Source organism: Hemitrygon akajei, chromosome 9 (assembly GCF_048418815.1).
Source record: "Hemitrygon akajei chromosome 9, sHemAka1.3, whole genome shotgun sequence".
NCBI classification, from domain to species: Eukaryota; Metazoa; Chordata; class Chondrichthyes; order Myliobatiformes; family Dasyatidae; genus Hemitrygon; species Hemitrygon akajei.
The window spans coordinates 122,111,019-122,134,680 of NC_133132.1; the positions used below are offsets into that span (position 1 = coordinate 122,111,019).

General features: G+C 43.7%; 1 protein-coding gene across 4 annotated transcripts in view; it reads left to right on the top strand.

Annotated features, from left to right (window-relative positions):
- The first annotated feature begins 358 nt into the window (after positions 1-358).
- The window catches only part of greb1 (growth regulating estrogen receptor binding 1), a 275,907-nt gene continuing 252,603 nt past the window's right edge, over positions 359-23,662 (top strand). For 3 of the 4 annotated variants that reach the window (XM_073056928.1, XM_073056930.1, XM_073056929.1), the window contains exon 1: positions 359-495. Coding sequence is in view for 1 of the 4 variants with exons in the window: in XM_073056927.1 (XP_072913028.1) it covers positions 18,991-19,014 (24 nt within the window). In the remaining 3 variants the exon portion in view is untranslated. Of the gene's footprint in view, positions 496-18,940; positions 19,015-23,662 lie in introns of those variants that run through there. The other variant, XM_073056927.1, reaches the window with a different exon arrangement.

Below are 23,662 nucleotides of genomic sequence, written 5' to 3' on the forward strand. Positions count from 1 at the left end.
CTCACGTATTTACCTCTCCCACTATTTGAATCTGATAAAAGGGGACATCTCCCTCATGCTCCTAATATTAATCTCTGCAAAACGCAATTAAAGTTCATCGCAGAGCGTCGGGGGTGGCGTTAAAAAGTCCCTGCGAAGCCTCATAGTAAGAAAATAGTAGGAGTATTTTAAAACCAGCGGACAAGCAATCGCTTTGTGCATTGATAATCAAATAGTGTCCGTTAACTGAACGCTGTAGAGCGAAAGAACTGAGCGCAGGGAAGCAGCATTTGTCTCCGATCATAAGGTCTTTACCCATTGGTTCTCTTCAGAGGAACTCCCTGGTGCGCGAGCCACTTGCTTCTGCTCTTCAGCAGTTTGCAGCGTGGGGCTCGTCGACGTACGTATGCGTTTAATCGCTCGCTTTGTCATTATTTTTCAAAACAGCGAGTAATCTTGCACATACTAGACCGGAGATTTGTACCACGATAATAAACAGCTGCATTTTGTCTAGCGGTAAGATTTTTTTGGGGCTTTTCTGTCTTATGCAAAGTTCTGACCCACACGCTGGAACGTTTAAAAAAAAGTACATCTGTTTGAACGGGCTGGCATGTGTTTGTAGGGAAGCTTGGGGTTGAAATTTTTCGTTTAAAAGAGTGCTTATATTTCTGTCATTCCAAGTGCAAAACGTATATAAGCACAACATGATTAAAAGGCTGCCGTGCTCTTGATTTACAGGTTGGAAGAGATATTTTAATATGTGTGGTAAATCTAAACGCGCGCGCACACGCTCATCATCATCCTCAAAACACTTCAGTGGTCAACATCGTGCCAAGGAACGGTTTAACCTTTGGATTGTTTTTCGTAACATTCTTGGCGTCTTTTGAATTACAAAAAGATCATTTTTTCTGTTTGAAGATATGTTGCAATATTTGTAACATTTTCACACACATGATTTGTCCTGAAAATACATCCGATTCCCTTTGCTTAGTGTTATTAGTCCTATCAAAATATTCTTATCCATTTGAAAGACAATGGATGTATTTTTATGGAAGATATATTAGTTAAATTTTCTGTAACCATTTTGCGATATTACCGTAATTAGTGATATTATTTCTAGTGATTTGACAAATTGGAAATTTCCGCGCATTGGCCAACTTTTGGAAGTTCAACCACAACAGTGGCTGAAGCGACAACACATCGCCCGATACGAATTCACTGAAGTAATCGCAGAACCTGCAATGTTATTCCTGGATCGATGTTGCAAACTTGCCTATTATCCGCGATGGCAACATAAGATATTGAGGAGCATGCTTTCTATCATGTGCTCATGTACCTTGTATCAATTTAATTTTATATGTTAAACTTCTGCAATCGTTGATATTGTAGGAAACAATTTGTTTCCCTCCACCATTGCGACCGCATTGCATTGTTGATTTTGCTCGCAGATAAATAATTTAGCCTAGCGATTTGAATAGGCAGCGGTGTATTGTTGCAGTGGATTCCTCTTAATTGGGCCAGTAGTTAATCGGGGCAGCCGGAGTGACAAACAAAAACTAAATCGTGAAAATAGCAGGGATTCCTTCGTTTATATGGGACACTGCCGCTTCATTGGGGCAAGAGACGTGAAATATTCGACCTAGCGTCAGTCGCGTGTACTTGAGTGGCTGTTGGACACAACACTGTGCTTAGAGCGAGCAGTTTTTAAAAAAGCGTCAGTTGTGCGTGTTTATGTTCACAAAGCCGTGATTTTGTCACATAGTTGGCGAGAAATAAGCAGTAAGACTATTATGAAATGTTTTGCTCAACCGCGATTCTCCATTTAGGCTTGGAGATGCCGGAAGCGACTTCAGTGAATTAAGAATTTACGAAGGTATCGACAGTCATCTTGAATGTTACAATGAAAATGATGATTTGGAGGATGCATTAGGTATCTGCTGATTTTGTTCATTTACAATCAAAAGAGCCCAGTAGATGAATTCCACCATTTCACCACGATAACTTTTAGGAACTAATGCACAGTTTTATAGTACTGTAGAAGGATTGATAGTGTTCTAATTTGTTCCGAGTAACTATTAATATATTTAATTTCATTTAAATACATTAATCGTTACTCAGTTAAATGGTAGTTTGCCTTTTTTATACCTTGAACTATTTCCATGAAACCTGGCTAATTGGTGCAGCAGCTTAATTGGGCCAAAATGTACTGGGCCCAGTGTGCCCTGATTAACTGGTATCTACTGTATTACCATATTTATTTCCTGTATTAATTAAATATGTATTGGCTACCTATTATTAGTAATACAGGTCAAATATGAGTTTGAACCATTCATTAAATTAACAGTACTGGTCACCTGCCTCAGCCTATACTTGTTCTGCAAAAGAAATCAAAACTAATATTAATCTTACATTTTTAAGCATCTTATTTTACTGCTTCAGAAATATATCTGCCTTTCGGGGGAGTAGATTTAGGACAAAGATGAGGAGGAGCTGCTTCTCCCAGAGAGTGGTGAATCTGTGGAATTCTCTGCCCAATGAAGGCTGCCTCAGTAAATATGTTGAAGACAAGTTTGGATAGATTTTTGCAGAGTAGAGGAAGTAAGGGTTGTAGGGAAAAGGCAGATAGGTGGAGATGGGTCCATGGCCAGATCAGCCATGACCTTATTGAATGGTGGAGCAGGCTCGATGGGCCAGATGGCCGACTCCTGCTCCTGTTTCTTGTGTTCTTTTGAAAGATCCTGTGATCTTTTCAGTTGCTTCCTAGGGCAAGACATTCTAAGCTGTGACACTTGACAGATGAGAAAAAAATGCCAATTTCTGTCCATGCCATCAATTTAAAATTGTTGCTATTTGCCAAATTTCTAAAATCCTCATTGGAAATTGTTTTTACCATTTACTGTAGATGATTACAACATTTGAAAATTTTAAAGATCTGTTTTTAGACATTCCTGTTCTGAAATACATATATAAATTTTGCAAGTTTTTAATCCAGAATTAAGAGTTCATTTTTTTCTCCGTGAAGAATGTCTGATGTGGTGCATGCTGCTTAGTGGATACCATGGTAAAAGTGATGATTTCTACTTGGATTTTCTCTGTACAATAATGTACAATGAAAAAGATATTCTTTAATATTGTGGAAATAATGATTCCTTTCTGTCATGCCGTCTCTGAATACCACTTGCTGGATGATACTTCATTCAATTCTTCATTATTAAATTGAATCTTAATGATGAACCTTCATGGCTTTTTAACTGTTGAAGGACATTGCAGCAAAACCTGTTTCTGTCTATTAAAGCAGATTTACAGTGGGCCTTGTTTTTAGTTACCAAGACTAAATTGGACACAGTGCAATTCTAGTTACTAGCTGATTGGAAGCTAACTACAAGAGGGATAATTAGAAAGCAAGGGTGAGATCTTGCTGATTTAATAATTATTTGTGTAACACGCTGTAAGGTTTCACTGCAAATATAATGGCTTCTCTGTACTGTTCCACTGCTAAGGTAATGGTTTCTGTGTAGCGGCAATGTTTGAGTTATGACTAGAGATAACTAGGCATGCTAGCCCATAAGCGGGATGTTGTTCCTTCTTGTGTGAGTGGGAGCTGGGAATTTGCAGTTTTTTGCCAGGGAGAGATGAGGAGAGAAGACGTGAATGGAGAGAGTTGGTAGACCACTGGATGGAGTGGACTTGGAGCGAGGATCCGAAGGTCAGCGACAGTTGGTGGTGGACGAACGGCCTATCAGTGAGCTCCAACATTGCGCATTAGACTGTTTTATGACAATTGGCCCTTTTTCTTTTTTAATTTTCTTTACTAACTATATAGTCAAATTAAGAATTATAAAGCTCAATTGTTTAATTACATATTGTGTACTGTTTGTTATTTCGTGGTACTGATTAGAAACAGGGGACACATCGCACAGCATCCACCCAAATGAGATTTCTTAAGTTTGGCTGGGCCGAGGCGGGGGCTATCATCCCCTATATTAAGCCACTAGCCAAAGCAAGAGTTACATTTGTTTGTACACTTAACTAACGCGAACATTTATCATAATCTTTTGAAAAGTTTTTTTTCTTACTTAAATATCCTCACTGTTATGATAGCACTAGAAATGTTTGGTGCCATTTTGATAGCAGAGCCACAGTTTGAAATTCCTTCATTTTGTAAAATCTTCAATGATAGGTTACTTAGTTTTGGGATTGCACTGACCCAAGCAGACCAGGATGTCCGATGTTTATCTGTTGTTTTTTGCTGAATTATTTAATTTTTCAGCTGAGGTTTCAGAGGAGAACTGTATTGAGCATTTCTGTCTTTGAGTTCGGAAGGGGCAGAAGTTTGTCTTGGTTCTTGAAAATCAACAAACTGCAGATGCTGGAAATCTGAAATAAAAAACAGAAAACATTGGAAACACTTATTACGGCAGGCAGTAACAGTGGAGAGAGAAACAACTTGATGCTTCAAGTGGAAGGCTACTTGTCAGAACTGGGGAAAAGGAAAATAATTCCTGGTTTTAAGTTGGTGATTGGTAGATGAAGAAAGGGGAGCAATGGATACTGCTCTTGTTTCAACGGATTGACCTCTGCAAACGAACAAACAAATCATTGAAGTTTAAATTTCTCGGAAATGCATGTCATTTGCATTAAAACCAAGTTAAAATCTTTTTGGTTCCAAAAATAGATTTGTCCTTGCTAATGTAAATGTTCCAGTTCTTTGCCTTCTTGGAGGAAAAATACAGATGTCTGGTTCAGTTACTACAGTGACATTATCATGTCCCATTGGAAAGTAAGAAATAAAACATTTTGTCTATTTACTGGAGGAAACAAATTTACACTGAAAATTACAAGCTTAGCCTTGCTGTCAGGCATGATGGAGTGATAACCCATTACTAGATAGTCAAATGAACATTTGATATTCTCAGTCAGATTGTCCAGAAATGCACAGAATGGCTCACTTAGCTATACAGTCACCATTCTTCTGTTGTCTTCTACTTTGGTTCTAAGAAGACTGATGAGGGTAAAGTAGGACTATTCATTCTTGTGGAGCAGCAAGTGTCTGCTGGAACAGGTTGGTGGTTAGCTGCTTCTAATTTCAAGAATGGGTTTCCATATTCTCCCAATGCAAATCATGGTTATGGAACATCAATTCCCTGGAATCAGAGTGGACATTGCATACTTTCCAGGAAATCTCTAAGGACAAATGTTCTGAATGACTGTAAGGCTACCATTCCATATTACGTTTGCTGATACCACCACTGTCATTGGCTGATTCAAAGGTGGTGACGAATTAGCACATAGGTGGAAGATTGACAGTCTGGCTGAATGGTGCCACAACAACAACTTCTCACTCAATGTCAGCAAGACCAAGGAGCAGGAGTTTGCCTTGGTTCTTGAAAATCAACAAACTGCAGATGCTGGAAATCTGAAATTAAAGAAAAACAGAAAACATTGGAACCACTTATTAGGTCAGGCAGCCAACAGGTCAGGTTGACTAGAGAAAGAAGAAACCAGAGGCCCATGAATCAGTCCTCATCAGGGGATTAGAGGAAGAGAGGGTCAGCAACTTTAAATTCCTTGGTGTTATAATTTCAGAGGATCTGCCTTGTGTTCAGCTGTAAGTGCCATTACAAAGAAAGCACAGCAGTGCCTCTACTTTCTTAGAAGTTTGCATCGATTCAGCATCTCATCTAAAACTTTGACAAACTTCTATACTTATGTTGTGGACTGTATATTGACTGAAAAAGGATCTAGTGCTTTCCTGGCATTTGTGATGAATAAACTCTTCTTGGGCTTCCAGCAGGGTACAAGTATCAATTTTAACCAACGGTCCAATGACATACTCTGCCATCTTCATCAGGGATGATGCCTGGACATGTCTAGTCCGGTGGTATTTATACCCATCGTAGTTCATCTCTCCTGATTGGTTAGTCTTCATCCAATCAGGTTTCCACTCTCCCATCTCGTTTACAGTGGAATTCCAGTTCTTGTTTAGAAGCACGGTGGAAACCCACATCAAGGAGCATCGGAGGTGTATCATTTTGGGTTACCCAGAGAAATTGGCAGTAGCAGAACATTGCAGGCACAATGTCTATAAAATTGACTTTGGCACAAAACTACTGTGCTACATCAGTGGCTTTTGGGACCGCCTAGTCAAGGAAGCCATTGAAATAAAACTAGAGGAAAAGAATTTTAACAAAAACCGAAGGTCTCGATCTAAATAGGAACTGGAATTTGATTGTAAACAAGGTGGGACAGCAGAAACCTGATTGATTAGTCCTCGTCCAATCAGGAGAGACAGACTACGGGGTGTAAATACCACTGTTCTAGACATGCTCAGGCATCATCCTTGATGACGATGGCAGAGTTTGTCATTGAAACATTGGTTATAATTGATATGTGTACCTAGCTGGAAGCCCGAGAAGTGTTTATTTGTACTATGTTGACTGGTTGTATCACTGCCTGGTATGGAAACACCAATGTCCTTGAATGATAAACCAAACAAAAAGTAGTAGATAAGGCCCAGTCCATCTCCACGTCTACATGGAGACCTGTCGCAGGAAAGTAGCATCCATCATCAAGCACCTTCATCTCCCAGGCTTTGCTCTCTTCTTTCTGATGTCATCAGGAAGAAGGTACAGGAGCCGCTGAACCTATACCACCAGGTTCAAGAATAGTTATTACCTTTTAAGCATTAGGCTCTTGAACCTGAGGGGATAACTTATTCACCCCAACACTGAACTCTTCCCACAACTTTCAAGGACACTTCATTTCATGTTTTCAATATTTATTGCTTATTTATTATTATTTTCTTTTTGTATTTGCACATTGTTGTCTTTTGTACACTGGTTGTTTGTCCTGTTGTGTGTAGTCTTTTATGGATGTTTTTCTTTGTAGTTACTGTGAATGCCTGCAATAAAATGAATCTCAGGGATGTAAATGGTGATATATTGTATATGTACTTTGAAAATAAATTTGCTTAGAACTTGAGCTTTGAGAACATCCTTGAGGCCTCTGGCAATGTCTTCTTGTGATGGAGCTGGGAATAGACCTTCTGTTTCAGAAATGTGGTGTTAGAATATGAATGGCATTGCCTGCCAAGTGAAAACATTTGAATATAATTAGTGCCTCAGTTCTGGTGATATTAGCATAAAGATCATGTTTTTATTGTTTCATTTATCTTTCTAGTACATTTGGGAAAATAAGCAAAAGCAGCAATGATGGTAACTCTGCATGGCTTTAAGGAACAGTAATTGCTGCTGGTATCTCAGCATCATGATCCTTGTATATGATGTATTTTTTGTCTTGCTTGAGGTCTTGGAATTTTAAACATCCTTCTCTATCATTGGCCAGCAGCAATGCTGGCACAGTTAATTTGTTAATGAATTTAATTGTTAATGTGTCTTCATTGAGAATGAATCTCAAAATGTGGGAACTAGCTCACATTTTTGGGATCTTGCCATGAACTTTTTTTTTGTGAAAAGGTGTTATAAAGCAGGACAGGTTAGTAGACCATATTTGTCTTTTAAGATGTAATTGGATATGCATCTAGATTTTTAGATTTCTAACCTTTGTGTAAACCGGCTTGAAAACACCATTCTTGAGCTTTGGATGCAAAAATATAATCATGGAAAGATGCCATAGTTTTCCATCAGTTCAGTGAGTAGCTGGCTCTGCATCTGGTGTGTTTCTTGTAAAACATTTTACTTGCTGGAGGAAAAGTTTATGTATACTTGGACTGTGGTTGTTTCTCTTTTCACAGAGATGATCAAATCTCTGGGATTAGTCTTTCAAGGGTGCCTATTAGTTTATTTAGGTTCATTGTGAAAAAAAGGTTCTCTATAAATTGTGCTTTTATAAATTCCAGGAAAAAAATCTACTGTTTGTAATGTCTATTAAATGTAATGAAAACAAATGAATTTTACTGTTAAAGTTAATGAAATACTCAATTTTGCCATTGCTTGCTGAACGTAGTTTCTGCTTTTTTTTGGAAACTGATAGATCCTTGGTATTTTAAATCTTGAATCAAATTTAATTTTCTTCCAGACGTAAAGCATAATTCCTCTGGAATATTCCAATGGCAGTACTTATCTTTACAAACTTTCAATAATTTACTCAGTGCTAATGTCATTGTTGAAAATCAACATTTTGTTTTGATGACATCAATTGTTAGAAGTATCTGGAAGCTTTCCCTTAGTTACACCAGACTTTTTTTTCCTGCACTGTGGACTTTCACGCATTGTATTAAGTTGCCAATCATTTTGATTTTTGTATATTTCTTATATCCAGAAAATCATCAGGGCACCCATTAGTTAACAAATGGAATGACTTTTGCTCACCCCAATATTATCAGTGTGCTTCTTGCATATAGAAGGAAGAGATTTTATAGCAAAGGAAAACTATTGTTTCCAAACTTCAAACATGAGGAAATCTGCAGATGCTGGAAATTCAAGCAACACACACAAAATGCTGGTGGAATGCAGCAAGCCAGGCAGCATCTATAGGGAGAAGCACTGTCGAAGTTTCAGGCCGAGACCCTTTGTCAGGACCCTGACGAAGGGTCTTGGCCCGAAACGTCGACAGTGCGTTTTCAAACTTCTTTTATTTCAAACAAAATGGGCGAGTCTGTGTCTAATAGAGATACTGCTTGTATAAATGCACCTCAAAGAACTGAGCTGTCTCTCTGTGTGAACAGAAATAAGGCTGCTGTGGTAAAGTTGTTTGCAGCATTACTAAAACCATTCTGTATGTTGATGTTTTGGGATTCATGAACTCCACTTTTTGACAGTGTTGTAGCGGTGTGCTACGCACAGCGCTAAAATAACGACACGGAGTCGGTAAACTGCAATTAAAGATGATTTTATTCGAACTTCACAGCCTTGCTTTAAAGCCTCCCTCATCCCGCCCTCCCCAGGCGCAGATGCTCTAAGGGACACATATTCACAAACCCCTGCAGGCTTTTTCCCTTTGTTGCGGACCTAGCCTTTGTGCCTGCGCGCTGGCTATTTGTGAGCCGGTTCGAGTGCGCTAGGAAGTGGGTCGCCACATAACCCCCCCCCAGAACCGGCGATACACCCCCCAATGTCCACAGTCTGGGCCGGACCCTGTTTGGGAGGTCGGCCTCTGCGCCGCGGTGCCGGAAACTCGTCCGGTTGCGCCAGGTCCACATGGGCTGGTTTGAATTGGTCCACCGTGAAAACCTCCTCTCTCCCCCCAACGTCCAGCACGAACGTGGACCCGTTGTTCCGGAGTACCGTAAACGGCCCCTCGTAGGGCCGTTGCAGCGGTGGCCGATGCCCGCCCCGTCGTACAAACACAAATTTACAGTTCTGCAGGTCTTTGGGTACGCAGGTCGGGTTCTGCCCATGCTGCGAAGTGGGTATGGGGGCCAGGTTGCCGAGCCTCTCGCGTAGTCTGTCCAGGACTGCTGCGGGTTCTTCCTCTTGCCCCCTTGGGGCTGGTATAAACTCCCCGGGGATGACCAGGGGTGTGCCGTACACCGACTCGGCCGACGAGGCGTGCAGATCGTCTTTGGGTGCCGTGCGGATGCCGAGTAGGACCCAGGGAAGCTCGTCCGCCCAGTTAGCTCCTCACAGGCAGGCCATGAGAGCCGACTTCAGGTGACAGTGGAAACGCTCCACCAGTCCGTTCGACTGTGGGTGGTAGGCAGTTGTGTGGTGCAGCTGTGTCCCCAAAAGGCTGGCCATAGCTGACCACAGGCTGGTGGTGAACTGGGCACCTCTGTCGGAGGTAATGTGGGCCGGTACACCAAAGCGGGACACCCAGGTGGTGTCGGTGAGCGGGATCGCCTCCGGCCATCTTGTGAACCGGTCCACGATAGTCAGGAGGTGCCGCGCTCTGTGCGACACTGGCAGGGGGCCCACAATATCCACGTGAATGTGGTCGAAACGCCGGTGGGTGGGGTGGAACTGCTGTGGCGGGGCCCTGGTGTGCCGCTGCACCTTGGCCGTCTGGCAGTGCATGCACGTTCTGGCCCATTCACTGACCTTCTTGCAGAGTCCGTGCCAAACGAACCGGTTGGCTACCAGCCGGACAGTTGTCCTGATGGAGGGGTGCGCTAAGTTATGAATGGAGTCGAAAACACGGCGCCGCCAGTTTGCCAGGACGACGGGACGGGGCTGGCCGGTGGCGACGTCACAGAGTAGGGTCCTCTCACCTGGGCCTACGGGGAGGTCCTGGAGCTGCAAGCTGGAGACTGCGGTCTTGTAACTCGGGATCTCCTTGTCTGCCTGCATCGCCTCTGCCAGCGCCTCAAAGTCTACCCCTTGGGAAAGGGCATGAATGTTAGGGCGAGAGAGCGCGTCCGCCACGACATTGTCCTTACCCGAGACGTGCCGGACATCCGTCGTGTATTCAGAGATGTAGGACAGATGGCGCTTTTGGCGGGATGACCAGGGATCGGACACCTTCGTGAATGTAAAGGTAAGCGGTTTGTGGTCCATGAACGCGGTGAAGGGCCTACCTTCTAAGAAGTACCTGAAATGCTGGTATAGCGCCGGTATAGCGCCAACAGTTCCCGGTCGAAAGCACTGTATTTGAGCTCAGGTGGCTGCAGGTGTTTGCTGAAAAATGCCAGGGGTTGCCAGCGACCCGCGATGAGTTGCTCCAGTACCCCACTGACTGCTGTGTTAGATGTGTCCACTGTGAGGGCGGTAGGGACGTCCATTCTGGGGTGCACTAGCATTGCGGCGTTCGCCAAGGCTTCCTTCATTTGAATGAAAGTGGCGGCGGGCGACTCGTCCCAGGCAATGTCCTTGCCTGGACCCGACAGCAGGGTGAACAGGGGGCGCATGAATCGGGCAGCTGAAGGGAGGAAGCGGTGGTAGAAATTTACCATACCCACGAATTCCTGAAGGCCTTTGATTGTGGTGGGTCGGGGGAAATGGCGGACCGCATCTACCTTAGTGGGCAGAGGTGTTGCCCCGTCTTTAGTAATCCTGTGGCCCAGGAAGTCAGTGGTGTCGAGCCCGAACTGGCATTTGGCCGGGTTGATTGTTAGACCGTATTCACTCAGTCGGGCGTAGAGATGACAGAGGTGGGACAGATGCTCCTGACGACTGCTGCTGGCTATGAGGATGTCATCCAAATAGATGAATGCGAAGTCCAGGTTGCGTCCCACCGCGTCCATTAACTGCTGGAATGTCTGTGCAGCATTCTTCAGGCCGAACGGCATGCGGAGGAACTCGAAAAGGCCGAACGGGGTGATGAGAGCCGTTTTGGGGACGTCGTCCGGATGCATCGGGATTTGATGGTATCCTCGGACGAGGTCTACCTTGGAGAAGATCCGTGCGCCGTGAGGGTTTGCTGCAAAGTCCTGAATGTGCGGCACAGGGTAGCGGTCCGGTGTGGTAGCCTCGTTCAGCCTGCGGTAGTCGCCGCACGGTCTCCAGCCCCCTGTCGCTTTGGGCACCATGTGCAGGGGGGAGGCCCATGGGCTGTCGGACCGCCGTATGATCCCCAATTCCTCCATCCTCTTGAACTCCTCCTTCACCAGTCGGAGCTTGTCCGGGGGAAGCCATCGAGCACGGGCATGGAGGGGTGGTCCCTGGGCCGGGATGTGGTGCTGTACGCCGTGTCGGGGCATGGCTGCCGTGAACTGCGGTGCCAGAACCGATGGGAAATCCGCCAGGACTCTGGTGAAGTCGTTGTCGGACAGCGTGATGGAGTTGAGGTGTGGGGCTGGCAACTGGGCTTCTCCCAGGGAGAACATCTGAAAGATCTCGGCGTGGACCAGCCTCTGCCTCGGCAGGTCGACCAGCAAGCTGTGAGCCCGCAAAAAATCCGCGCCCAGAAGCGGTTGGGCTATGGTGGCTTACTAATCATATCTCCTGTGTTCATATCAATGTTGTCTACATATCACAAGCACCAAAGTCCAAGCACTAATCCCTAATATACGCCATGAATCAAAGACACGCTCATTTAAAAAAAAATCACTGCACTCTTGCCACTTGCTATCAAGCCAATTTTGGACATTTTTAGCTAGCTCGCCTTGGATCCCATTTATCATAACCTTTTGTACTAGCCTACTAAGTTGGACCTTTTCAAATGCCTACTCAGTTTACATTTCACAGACACCGTTTGCAGTGATGGCGTGTATATATATATATATGTATATATATGGAGCCAGACTGAAATGCTCCTGCCTATCTGTTTCAACTTTGTGTGGTTTCCTGAACTATTTATTTTCTAATAATAAAAGCAGAATTTCATTTTCTTCATTATGTGAGACCTATTGCAGTTCAAGACAAAGTTGGCCACAATATGATGCCTATTGATTGTTAACGGACACGATGTCAAGCTGTCCCTCCTGTAGTATCACACAGTTCTAACACACTGCTGTTTGCAGTACTTGATGTTCTCCTTGCTTTGGCTGAGTTCCACACTATTGCCTCATGGTAGCTCCTGAAATAATATCTAAGATGTCCTGTTGGTTAGGATACAGTTGATGATGGTAAAGTCTTAAGACCTATTTGAGTGTTCTGTGATGGACAGCTTGACTGATGCAGACAGTGGATTCCTACTTTGTGAAAGCTGTTGTGATTCTCTAGTAGGAATCTGGTGGTGCTGGGGCTTTCAGTACAGCAATGCTTAACCAATGTTGATTGAACATTGTGACAAGTGTGAAAACCTGGAGATGATTGTTGTTCACTAAAATCTTGGCCTCCCAGTGCAGGTAGTGAAGGACACCAAGCAAGTGTCCTCATTTTGAATGAAGGAGTACTCTGAGTTTTGGATACATGGCCCTAAGAAAGTTTTTTTTCTCTCATAGTCCTGTGACAAGAATGTTGAGGGAGCAAGGCCTTTGTAGTTTATGTAGTTCTCTGGATTCTCGAAGGGAGCCTGAAATTCTTTAGGAGTGGAGTCTACCACAGCCTTGGTAGAGGCCAGAAATGCTGAACATCCACATATTTGCTCAGCCCATCCTTTCCACAAATGGACAAAAGGAGACACTCCTTTCTCCTGGGATATAGTGCACTCCAGTGAGCAGCAGATGAAAGATGGTATCATCAGCCACCTGGAATAACACCAAGGTGAGGAAGTTGCGGTGCTCTTGACCTTGTATGGCTGTAGGCCTGAACACAATGCCTCTGTGACACTTGTCCTGGTAAACGCCAGCCTCTGGGGACTTTGCTATATGGGGGTATTAACATAAGAATATGTGGATCTGCTAGCATAGATTGTCAAACATGAGCACTTCCATAATTCCACTCTTGGGTCTCTGTCGCTGTGATCCCTGGCCTGCAGCTGTCATTCCAGCAGGATTGCCATGGAAGCAGACATTTTAGGTAGTTTCAAGGTGTTGAAATGGCAATGGGAATCTGTAGTCAGAATCACAATCTGTTTTTTCATCATTGTTATATGTCATGAAATTTGTTGTCTTGCATCAGCTTTACAGTGCAGAGCTTCAAAAATGACCATTAGTTAAAATAAAACACTTTTACAAAGTGCAATAAAGGGCGAAATCATGAGGTAGTGTTTATGGGTTTGTGGACCGTTCAGGAATCTGATGGCAGAGGGGAAGAAGCCATTTCTAAAATGTTGAGTATGTATTTCAGTCTCTTGTCCCTCCTCCCTGATGGTACAAATGAGAAGAATGTATGTTCCAAGTGGTGAGGGTCTTTAATAATGGAAGCTGCCTTCTTGAGGCATCACCTTTTGAAGATGTCTTTGATGATGGGTAGGATAGTGCCCATGATGGAGCTAGCTGAATCTACAATCCTCTGCAGCTTTGTTGCAAGACTGTGCATTGGAGCCCCCGTACCAGGCAGTGATTCAAACAAGCAGAATACTCCACACAGTACATCCACAGAAATTAGCCAGAGTCTTAAGTTGCATACAAAATCTTCTCTACTGAAGTGTAACTGCTGATGTGCCTTTTTAATATACACATAAATATATTGCGCTTAAAATAGATCCTCTGAGATGTCGATACCCAGGAATTTAAAGCTATTCACCTTTTTCCACTGTTGATCCCTCGATAAGGACTGGTGAGTTTTATCCTGGCTTCTCCTTCCAGAAGCCCACAGTCAGTTCCTTGATCTTACTGGCATTGAGTGCAGTATTGTTATTGAGACACCGCCCAACCAGCCAATTTATCTCGCTCCTGTTAGCCTCCTCGTCACCATCTGAGATTCTGCCAACAATAGTGGTGTCAATGGTGAACTTATAATATGTGAGCTGTACCCAGCCACAGTGTGGGAAGAGTAGAGCAGAGGTCTAAGTATGCTCTTTGAGATGCCTGTGTTGATTGTCAGCAAGTTTGATCGTCATGACAGTAGTTTTCATTGTGTACAAAAGCTTTCATTATATGTCCATGCATTACATAGCTTGAGGGCAAATATGCTGCTTCATTTTAATGTTATTTAATTTGTACTGGTCACACTTTATAAAGGCATTGCATAGATAATATCTCTCGGTGTTCATCTGAAATGGAAGCTGCATCGGTGGTGTTACAAGTATTATGACTAGGATTGCCTGATTGGATTTTTTGTGATGCAGATTAGAAATGGTTGTCAGCCAAAATTCACTTTGGGGAAAATTAGTTTTCATGTTTGTGATATTAATTTGAAGGCACATGTATTTGTAACTTCAATTTCCAACCTAGCAGTCATATTTTGGTGCTATAATTGTTAGGCACAGTCAGCCTGAATACCACAGAGGCTCAGAGGAGTTAATTATTTGTTGCAGAGAATGGGGTAAAGAAAGAAACATAAGAATGAACGAAAAATGACAGTCAATGTTGTGAGTAATTTTTTTTAATGGACATATTATTGTTAAATACTTCTGTGAAATTAATCTTATGATTTATTTAATATAAAATATCCTGGCTGCTTCCTGTTTGGTCTGTTTGCTTAATTCTTGGAGCTTTTTCAGCGAGTTGATTGTTTTGAATTTGTATTAGTTTCCAAGCATTTTGACCTTGCAATGATTTGAGTTCAGTTTACTCCCGCACGATCTGGTGTTTCTCACTTCATTTCCAAAAAGAGAGTAATATATTTTGCCCAATTATTTGGCTCATTATAATTGTAGTTTATATGCTGCATTGTGATTTGAATGTGAAAATTACTTTGTAATCCCAATGTAATTTATGGTTTTGTAATTAACAGTAGGACACGATACTGAATCAGAAGAATAATTAAGGAGCAATTTGTTAAACACTATCATTTTTTTATAAGCTAGTTCAATTTAGAAGTTGTTTCAAGATAGTTTTAAAATTGATCATTTGGAGCACATGATTCAAAATTTCGACACAAAAGAACACTTGCAAGAGTTGATTGAGTGTTTGGAAAATTGATTGAAAGTAAATGCAGTTAGAAGGTTGGATTGGAATAAATGCCCTGAGAAGCATGGAAATGTCATTGAAGTAGCTTAAAGAGATCCAGGTTATTTACAGTTAACATTGGACATGCATTCATGCTTTGAAAATTACTTGTTTGAGAACATGAGGAGCAATAGTCCTGATGAAGGGTCTCGGCCCGAAATGTTGACTGTTTATTCTTTCCTATCGACGCTGCCTGGCCTGCTGACTTCCTCCAGCATTTTGTGTGTTTTGCTTTGGATTTCCAGCATTTGCAGAATTTCTCGAGTTTGTGAGGGGTAATAGTCCAGTCAGTGACTTCACTGCTGATTCATTCACTGTCACATCTCTCTGAACTCTTTTTTTTCTTGCCAATCTTTGTGGTTAAATTATTTATGTAATATCCATTCTGCCTCTCAAATCTCTCAATATACCTTACCTTATTTTGTACACTTGCTTGAAAATACTTGATGATGGCTTTAGTTAAGTCATTAACATTAGCACATAGGATAGCACAACATAGGAACAGGCCATTTGGGCCACAATGTGGCTTAATTACTTATGCTAGTAATTAGATGGCTAACTAAATTCATCTCTGCTCTTAATCTCTTCTCTGCTCATCATATGATTATCTTAGAGCCTGTTTAATGTCTTTATGATACTTCCACTACCACCCCTGGCAGTGCATTGTGGGCACTCATTATTCTCTGTGAGACGGGAGAGGAGCTCACCCAGTGCATCTCTTTTGAACTTGTCCCTCTCACCTGAAATGTTGGCCTTAAACATTTTGTAGTCAATGGCTGAGGCCTAATGTTGATTCTTGGACCATAGGACACAGCAGCAGAATCAGGACATTCGGCCCATTGAGTCTGCTGCACCATATCATCATGGCTGATTTATTATCCCTTTCAACCCCATTCTCCTGCCATCTCCTCAAAACCTTTGACACTCTGATTAATCAAGAACCTATCAATCTCCGCTTTAAATATACCCAATGAACTGGGCTGCAGTAGTCTGTGGCAATGAATTCCACCGATTCACCGTGGTCCTAGACTTTCCTACTATTGGAAACATCGTCCCTCTCCACATCCACTCTATCTAGGCCTTTAAATATTCAACAGGTTTCAATGAGATCTTCCATCATTCATCTAAACTGCAGCGAGTCCAGGCCCAGAGCCATCAAACGCCCCTTATGTATTCTGGACCCTCTCCAATGTCAGCATACCTTTCCTTAGATAAGGGGCCTAAAACTGTATGTTAGAGCAGTTCTGTTTGGATTTAGGACATTTACATTTCGCAAATGACTTTTGCTACCGGTCTTCACAACTGAATATAAATTGTGGATTTAATTTGGAATGCAGCTCTGAACATTGTGTTCCTAGAACCCATGAATCCCAGACCAGAAAATGCTGATTCAAATTCATTTGTATGCCTGTGTCAATCAGGAGGTGTGAAGTTTGTGTGTAGTTTCAAAGAAAGCTTCATCAATATATTGTAAATATGAAATTTGTCCTTTGATGTTTAGCACATAAAATATCAAGCTGCACAGTAGGCCAGCCAGATCTTTTGACTGAAAGCATCTCCACATGATGTGTGCTGTACCTTGTTTGGTCCAATAAAGAAATTGCTTCATAACTACTGGTACTTTTCTCCAGTGACTTCATTCACACAACACTACTTGGTGTCAGGAGTGGGATACCTTCGTGCAGCCCATCGTGTGACCAGTCTAAGTGTGAGCAGTCTATGTGGGTGAGTATTTTTAAAATTTAACACTCACACTTGGATCTATTCAGGTTGGTGGTATATGGGAACATGAGTTGTCACGAACATGGAGAGCTGAATTGGTAGATATTAAAGTTGTGTGTGCGCACCTTGATGTAACAGTTAGATTCAAGGGAATACAGCAGGCATCCTGAGTTTAGGTGCTCAAAAATGGCAGATTGCAGAGTACATACCCTATGTATGTACTGTTTGACTGATACCCGTCATTTATATTTTGTGTAGAGTCGCAACTAGTGTGCGGATGTTTCGGGGAGAAGTTTTACCCAGATATATTGGTCAGGATGGCACCTAAGTCAGGTTGAGAACCCTGATGATCCAAGCCAGCCCTTTACTCTGGTTACAACCATTCAGAAGTTCGTCACCCCCTTGGAGAAGCAGCATTTTGTTAAAGCTGCATGTGAGAATTCAGAGTTCTAGTGCAGGCTCAAGGAACGGGTTGAAATTCACCAGGTCCACCCTGAAGATATACATGTGTTGGTAAAAGCGAAGTGTCCGAGGAATATGTGAGACATTATGGCCCAGGGGCTGCCGGATGGCACATGGGCAATTTCCGGGAATGCCAGCAATGAAGAAAGACGTCGCTCTTTTAAAGGGTAAGTGAGGCACTGACTGGGGAACGATAACGGCAGTGATTCAAAGAGCTGATGAGACAGCCATGGACTATGCAGAACATAAACATGGAGTGTATGAGGAGTATTCAGGGTTGGATAATCCAGGGAGGGACGACCCATTCTTTCACAAAATGATGAAGGAAGGCCTGAGCTCAGCCTACCAGGGAGTTTTAGATTCAGGAATAGCGGTGGGGTCGACCTACTCTGTGATAGTTTTGTTGGCCAGTGAAATAGACCAAAGAAAGTGCAAGAGAAATCGTAAAGTGGCTATTGTGGATGCAGCTCCTGTGACGTCCCAGAGGGTTTGTTTTGTTTGCTGGCAGCCAGGGCACAAAGCAAGTAGCTGCTGGAATAGGAGTGGGAGGGTAAGGGAGTTGATGTCCTACAGCTGTGGCCTATCGAGAGTTGGTTGGAGGCAGTGTCCAAAAAAGAGGAAAGAAAACCAGGTGAAAGTCTTGACAGACATGCAATCTCTCACCGCACTTACACCCAGTCTGACCAATCTGACTGTCGATCAGATCACAGAGCTGGTGAAAATGGCTTCTAGATTAGAAAAAGAAGTAGCAGTGGCTCCCACTGCCAGCGCTGGTGACCCACAGATGTACACAACAGCATTGTTAGAGGGCTGGCAATGCAAAATCAAGTCAAGTCAAGTCAACTTTTATTGCCATTTCGACCGTAACTGCTGGTACAGTGCATAGTAAAAATGAGACAACGTTTTTCAGGACCATGGTGTTACATGACACAGTACAAAAAACTAGACTGAACTACGTAATTAAAAATAACACAGAGAAAGCTACACAGAGACTACAGACCTACACTGGACTGCATAAAGTGCACAAAAACAGTGCAGGCATTACAATAAATAATAAACAGGACATCAGGGCAAGGTGTCAGTCCAGGCTTCGGGTATTGAGGAGTCTGATAGCTTGGGCGAAGAAACTGTTACATAGTCTGGTCGTGAGAGCCCGAATGCTTCGGAGCCTTTTCCCAGACGGCAGGAGGGAGAAGAGATTGTATGAGGGGTGCATGGGGTCCTTCATAATGCTGTTTCCTTTGCAGATGCAGCGTGTAGTGTAAATGTCCGTGATGGCAGGAAGAGAGACCCCGATGATCTTCTCAGCTGACCTCACTATCCGCTGCAGGGTCTTGCGATCTGAGATGGTGCAATTTCCGAACCAGGCAGTGATGCAGCTGCTCAGGATGCTCTCAATACAACCCCTGTAGAATGTGTTGAAGATGGGGGATGGGAGATGGACTTTCCTCAGCCTTCGCAAAAAGTAGAGACGCTGCTGGGCTTTCTTTGCTATGGAGATGGTGTTGAGGGACCAGGTGAGATTCTCCGTCAGGTGAACACCAAGAAATTTGGTGCTGTTTACTATCTCTACCAAGGAGCCATCGATGTTCAGGGGGGAGTGGTTGCTCCGTGCTCTCCTGAAGCAACAACCATCTCATTTGTTTTGTTCACATTAAGAGACAGGTTGTTGGCTCTGCACCAGTCCATTAGCCGCTGCACCTCCTCTCTGTAAGCTGACTCGTTGTTTTTAGTGATGTGGTTCGAGCTGTGTGTTGCAGCATAGTCGTGGGTCAGCAGAGTGAACAGCAGTGGACTGAGTACACAGCCCTGGGGGGCCCCCGTGCTCAGTGTGATGGTGTTGGAGATGCTGCTCCCGATCCGGACTGACTGAGGTATCCCAGTCAGGAAGTCTAGGATCAAGTTGCAGAGGGATGTGTTCAGGTCCAGTAGGCTCATCTTTCCAATCAGTTTCTGAGGGATGATTGTGTTGAATGCTGAACTGAAGTCTATGAACAGAATCCAAACGTACGTGTCTTTTTTGTCCAGGTGGGTTAGGGCCAGGTGGAGGGTGGTGGCAATGGCGTTGTCTGTTGAGCGGTTGGGACGGTACACAAACTGCAGGGGGTCGAGTGAGGGGGGGGGTTAGTTGACATGGGTATTGATATTGATAACTGACCTACCCTTCCCAACAACTGGACAGGCTATTTATAGTAGGGATGTAGGAGGAAAAACAGTGAAATCAGAAAGAAGCGAGTCGCAAGTACTTGCAGTCAGTGGACTTCAGCTTCCAATGTATTTCTGGGTCTGTCCAAGTAATGGGGTTACTATCCTTGGAATAGATATTCTGTTGGAAGTAGGGGCTGTTATAGATTCATGAAAGGGAGAAATAATATGGACAAGCCAGGGGCAGAGAACAGGTACAACCAACAGAGAACACAACATAGCCAGTGTAGTCGCACTGACAGGGTAAAGTAAAGGCACTAAAATGCCAGGGGATACTCAGAGAAACTGTGGTAACTTGTAACTTACCTATATGGTCAGTAAAGAAGCCGGATGGATCATATTGATTAACAATAGGCTATACCGCCCTTAAGACTATGCGGAGATTGCACCCCATTGTGGTGAGCCCTGCAACAATCCTGAATGGCCTGACTCCAGAATATAATGTTTTTTCAGTCCTGGATATCAATTATGTATTTTGGGGGCTCCCCTTAGCACCTGAATCGCAAGATCGATTTGCCTTCTCCATGGAGAAGGCATGGAGCTACTCCATGCAGCAGTATGCATGGACCAGACTTCCCCACCGATTCAGCAATAGCCCAGCCATTTTTCATAAGGTCATGGCACAGACTTTGGAAAATCTCAATCTAACGATCTACTGATCAACCAGTTTACAATATGTAGATGACCTGTTAAGTGCTTCGGAAGATGAAGCAGGTCGTTAGGGGCGATAGCCAGTGTTTTAGAGATACTGCAAGACGAGGGGTTTAAAATCAGTCCACACAAGGCTCAGATAAGAAGGCAAACTGTACGGTATCTAGGCTACACCATTTCCCAGGGGAGGAAGAACAGAATCAGGTTTATTATCACCGGCATGTGATGTGAAATTTGTTAACTTAGGAGCAGCAGTTCAATGCAATACATAATCTAGCAGAGAGAGGGAAAAAATAATAATAAATAAAATAAAACAATAACAAATAAACAAGTAAATCAATTATGTGTATTGAATAGATTTTTAAAAAAGTGTGCAAACACAGAAATACTGTATATTAAAAAAAGTGAAGTAGTGACATTCAGCTTCGTGGCCTGCCCTGTAAACGTAAGGCGAGTAGGGAAGGTAATGAGTCCATTTAATTACTGGCATAATTTCATACTAGAGTTCTCATCACTAGTGACCCCGATACAGGCCTTAATTAAAGGAGGGAAGATGGAGGACAGATGAGAAAAAGCCTCTTACAGCTATCATAAAAGCCCTGGTCTCCGTACCCGCATAGGATTATCAGATGTGGCTTGCCCCTTTCATCTGTACTGGAGCAATGAGGGAGGGTACCACCATATGCAGTAGTGGTGCAGGATCACGGGAACACAAGGCCAGTGGCATATTATTCAAGGAACCAGTCACCCATTGCGGTTGGACTTCCCCGCTGCACAGCAGCTTCAGACTGCGCTGCATGTGCAGTGTGAGGAAGTGAATCAGCTGTAATGGTGGGGCAACTCATACCACACACGCCCCATGCCATTGTAGAGCCCCTGAATACGGGGAGGATGAGAGCAGTCACCGACAGCAGAAGGGGAGGTCTTCAGCACGGGCACATAATACAGCAGTGAGTCTGCCAGCAGAGGTGGCAATAGTTAAAGTTAAAGCTCAGCAGAAAGGGAAGAGTAAGGAGCAGAAAGGAAATGAGTGGGTAGACATCAGTGCGAAGAAGGCAGCAGAGGAACAAGAGGCTATTGAACTTGCAAGTGTGCAGGAAGAGATGATGGAAGCCAGCTTAGTAAAATTATGAAGAGGTGGAGGCAGAAGAGTTGGGGAAATGGAGAAAGGAAGCAACAGAGAGACCAGAAGGGTGCTGGACACACTGGGAGAAAAGAGTCGTGCTGACGCTATTGAATAGGCAGGTACTATTGAAATTATATCATGAGTGAAGCTTCAGGAAAGGCAGAGCATGATCACAGCCATCCGGCAGGACTGGGATAGGTGGAGATGTTGAGAAATTCTGCCGCCGTTGTATCGTTTCTGCCCAGCATAACCCTGGTAAGGGCAGAAAGCTACAGCTGGCAAATCAGCCACAGCCGAAGGAACCCTGGGAAAATATCCAGGTGGACTTCACGGGGCCCCTGCTGAAGAGCAAGGGGAAAAGCTACTGTTGAGAAATTACAGATCACTTCACTTGGTGGGTAGAGGCTTTCCACAGATTCTAGCTCAGGAAATCCTCCCAAGGTGGGGAAGCCCAGTTCAAGTAGACTTGGAAGGGAGCACATTTCACAGGGAAGGTGATGAAGGAAATGTGCCAACTGCTAGGAATTCGACAATGGTTCCGCATACCCTACCACCCTCACAGTTCAGGAATGGTAGAAAGGATGAACCGGACAATCAAGAACGTCTTAGCCAAAACTATAGCTGAGATGGGAAAGAATGATTTGACATATTACCAGTGAAGCCCCTTTTTACTGTGTGTGTCTGGAGAATCAGTTTGTTAGCCCCTTGCTAACAGCCACCGGAAGTAGCGGTGAGAAAACCACCTTTCTCAGACTCTGTATGTCTAGGCTAGATATGACTTTGGTCTTGCCAAACTCGTGAAGTTGGGATGTCGTACCCACCAAAGCCCGATTTGTGTGAATAATGTGTAGCTTACTGCTCCCATGCAATCACCTGGTGGCAGGAAATAATAGACTGTGCACTGCATACAATATTAAAGAAAGTACAGTTATGCATGTTAACTTCACCAAATACTGTAGTTATTAGAGAAAAGAAAGGAAGAAAACACAAGGCCCCATCATAATTAAACAGTCAAATGTGCATAGGTTGGAGCTCAAATCTTACAAAAGCAGATGTGTCTGATGTGCTCATGGTGCCAACTCATATTCACCGATCCCTGGTAGTATTCCCCCTCTTGGGCTCCACTGAGTCGTGCATTCCCACCAGATCGAATCCTAAGGGCAGTTCTCTCGAGCTTCTCTCCATCTCTTGCAGAAAGAGACCTCGACCCACCTCAGTGCCCATCACGAAACCTCTCCCCCAGCGTTCTCTAGAACCTTCTTCCAGTTCTATCCTCCTGATTGGATGACACAACATTCCTAAGCACCCCATATCTTTAATGGTGACTCAAAGACTACCAGCAGAACACATTGCTTCTACAGAAAACCATTACATGAAAGACCCTACAATTTTATCTTTACTGGGGTGTTACACCGCAGATCCTGATGAGATCACAAGCAACCCCTACAAGTTATTGATAGGCAAGCACTGCGACTCCCTTATGGGGTAATTACAGGTTGCAGTGAGCTTGAGGCTTACAGGGATAGAATGACACAGTATGTGAAAGACCATTTAACCAATTTAAAGTGCTGAAGGACTGAGCAAAACCACGGCAGCACTTTGCTGATCAGAGGGAGCCGAAGGGAAAGGAGATACCCTCCCACAGTGGGTAACCAAGTCATGGTGAGAGTGCTGCCTGAAAGGGCAGGGGTTTGCTCCCAGATGGATAGGACCACGGATGGTACTTATAACAAGTGACACTTGTGTCTGTGTGCAGACTCAACGAGGCAGCCTTTGGAAACACTGGACTCAGGACTCAGATTAAACTGTACAACTCGCCTTCTTGCTCCCGCAGACAGAGTGGGGGGATCAAGTGTACCCAGTAACCATGTAATTACAGAGAACCTAAGAGATGAACACCAGCTGGCCACAGTTGATGGAAACACACCCACAGCAAACCTGAAGGCAGAAGACACCAAGGGTGTGACAGAAACACGTGAATAGCATGCTAAAGTGTGATGGTGATGATACTCTGTAATGAAGGCTAGTTGCTGAAAGTAGATGATCAGTTGAATAACATGGAATAGAAAAGATATTGGGGAAAATAGGTTCAGAGGATTTAAGTAAAAGCAGATACAGCAGGTTCCACAAGTATGGTAGCATAGTAGATTGAGAAAGATTGCGCACAGCATCTGAAGGCAGTC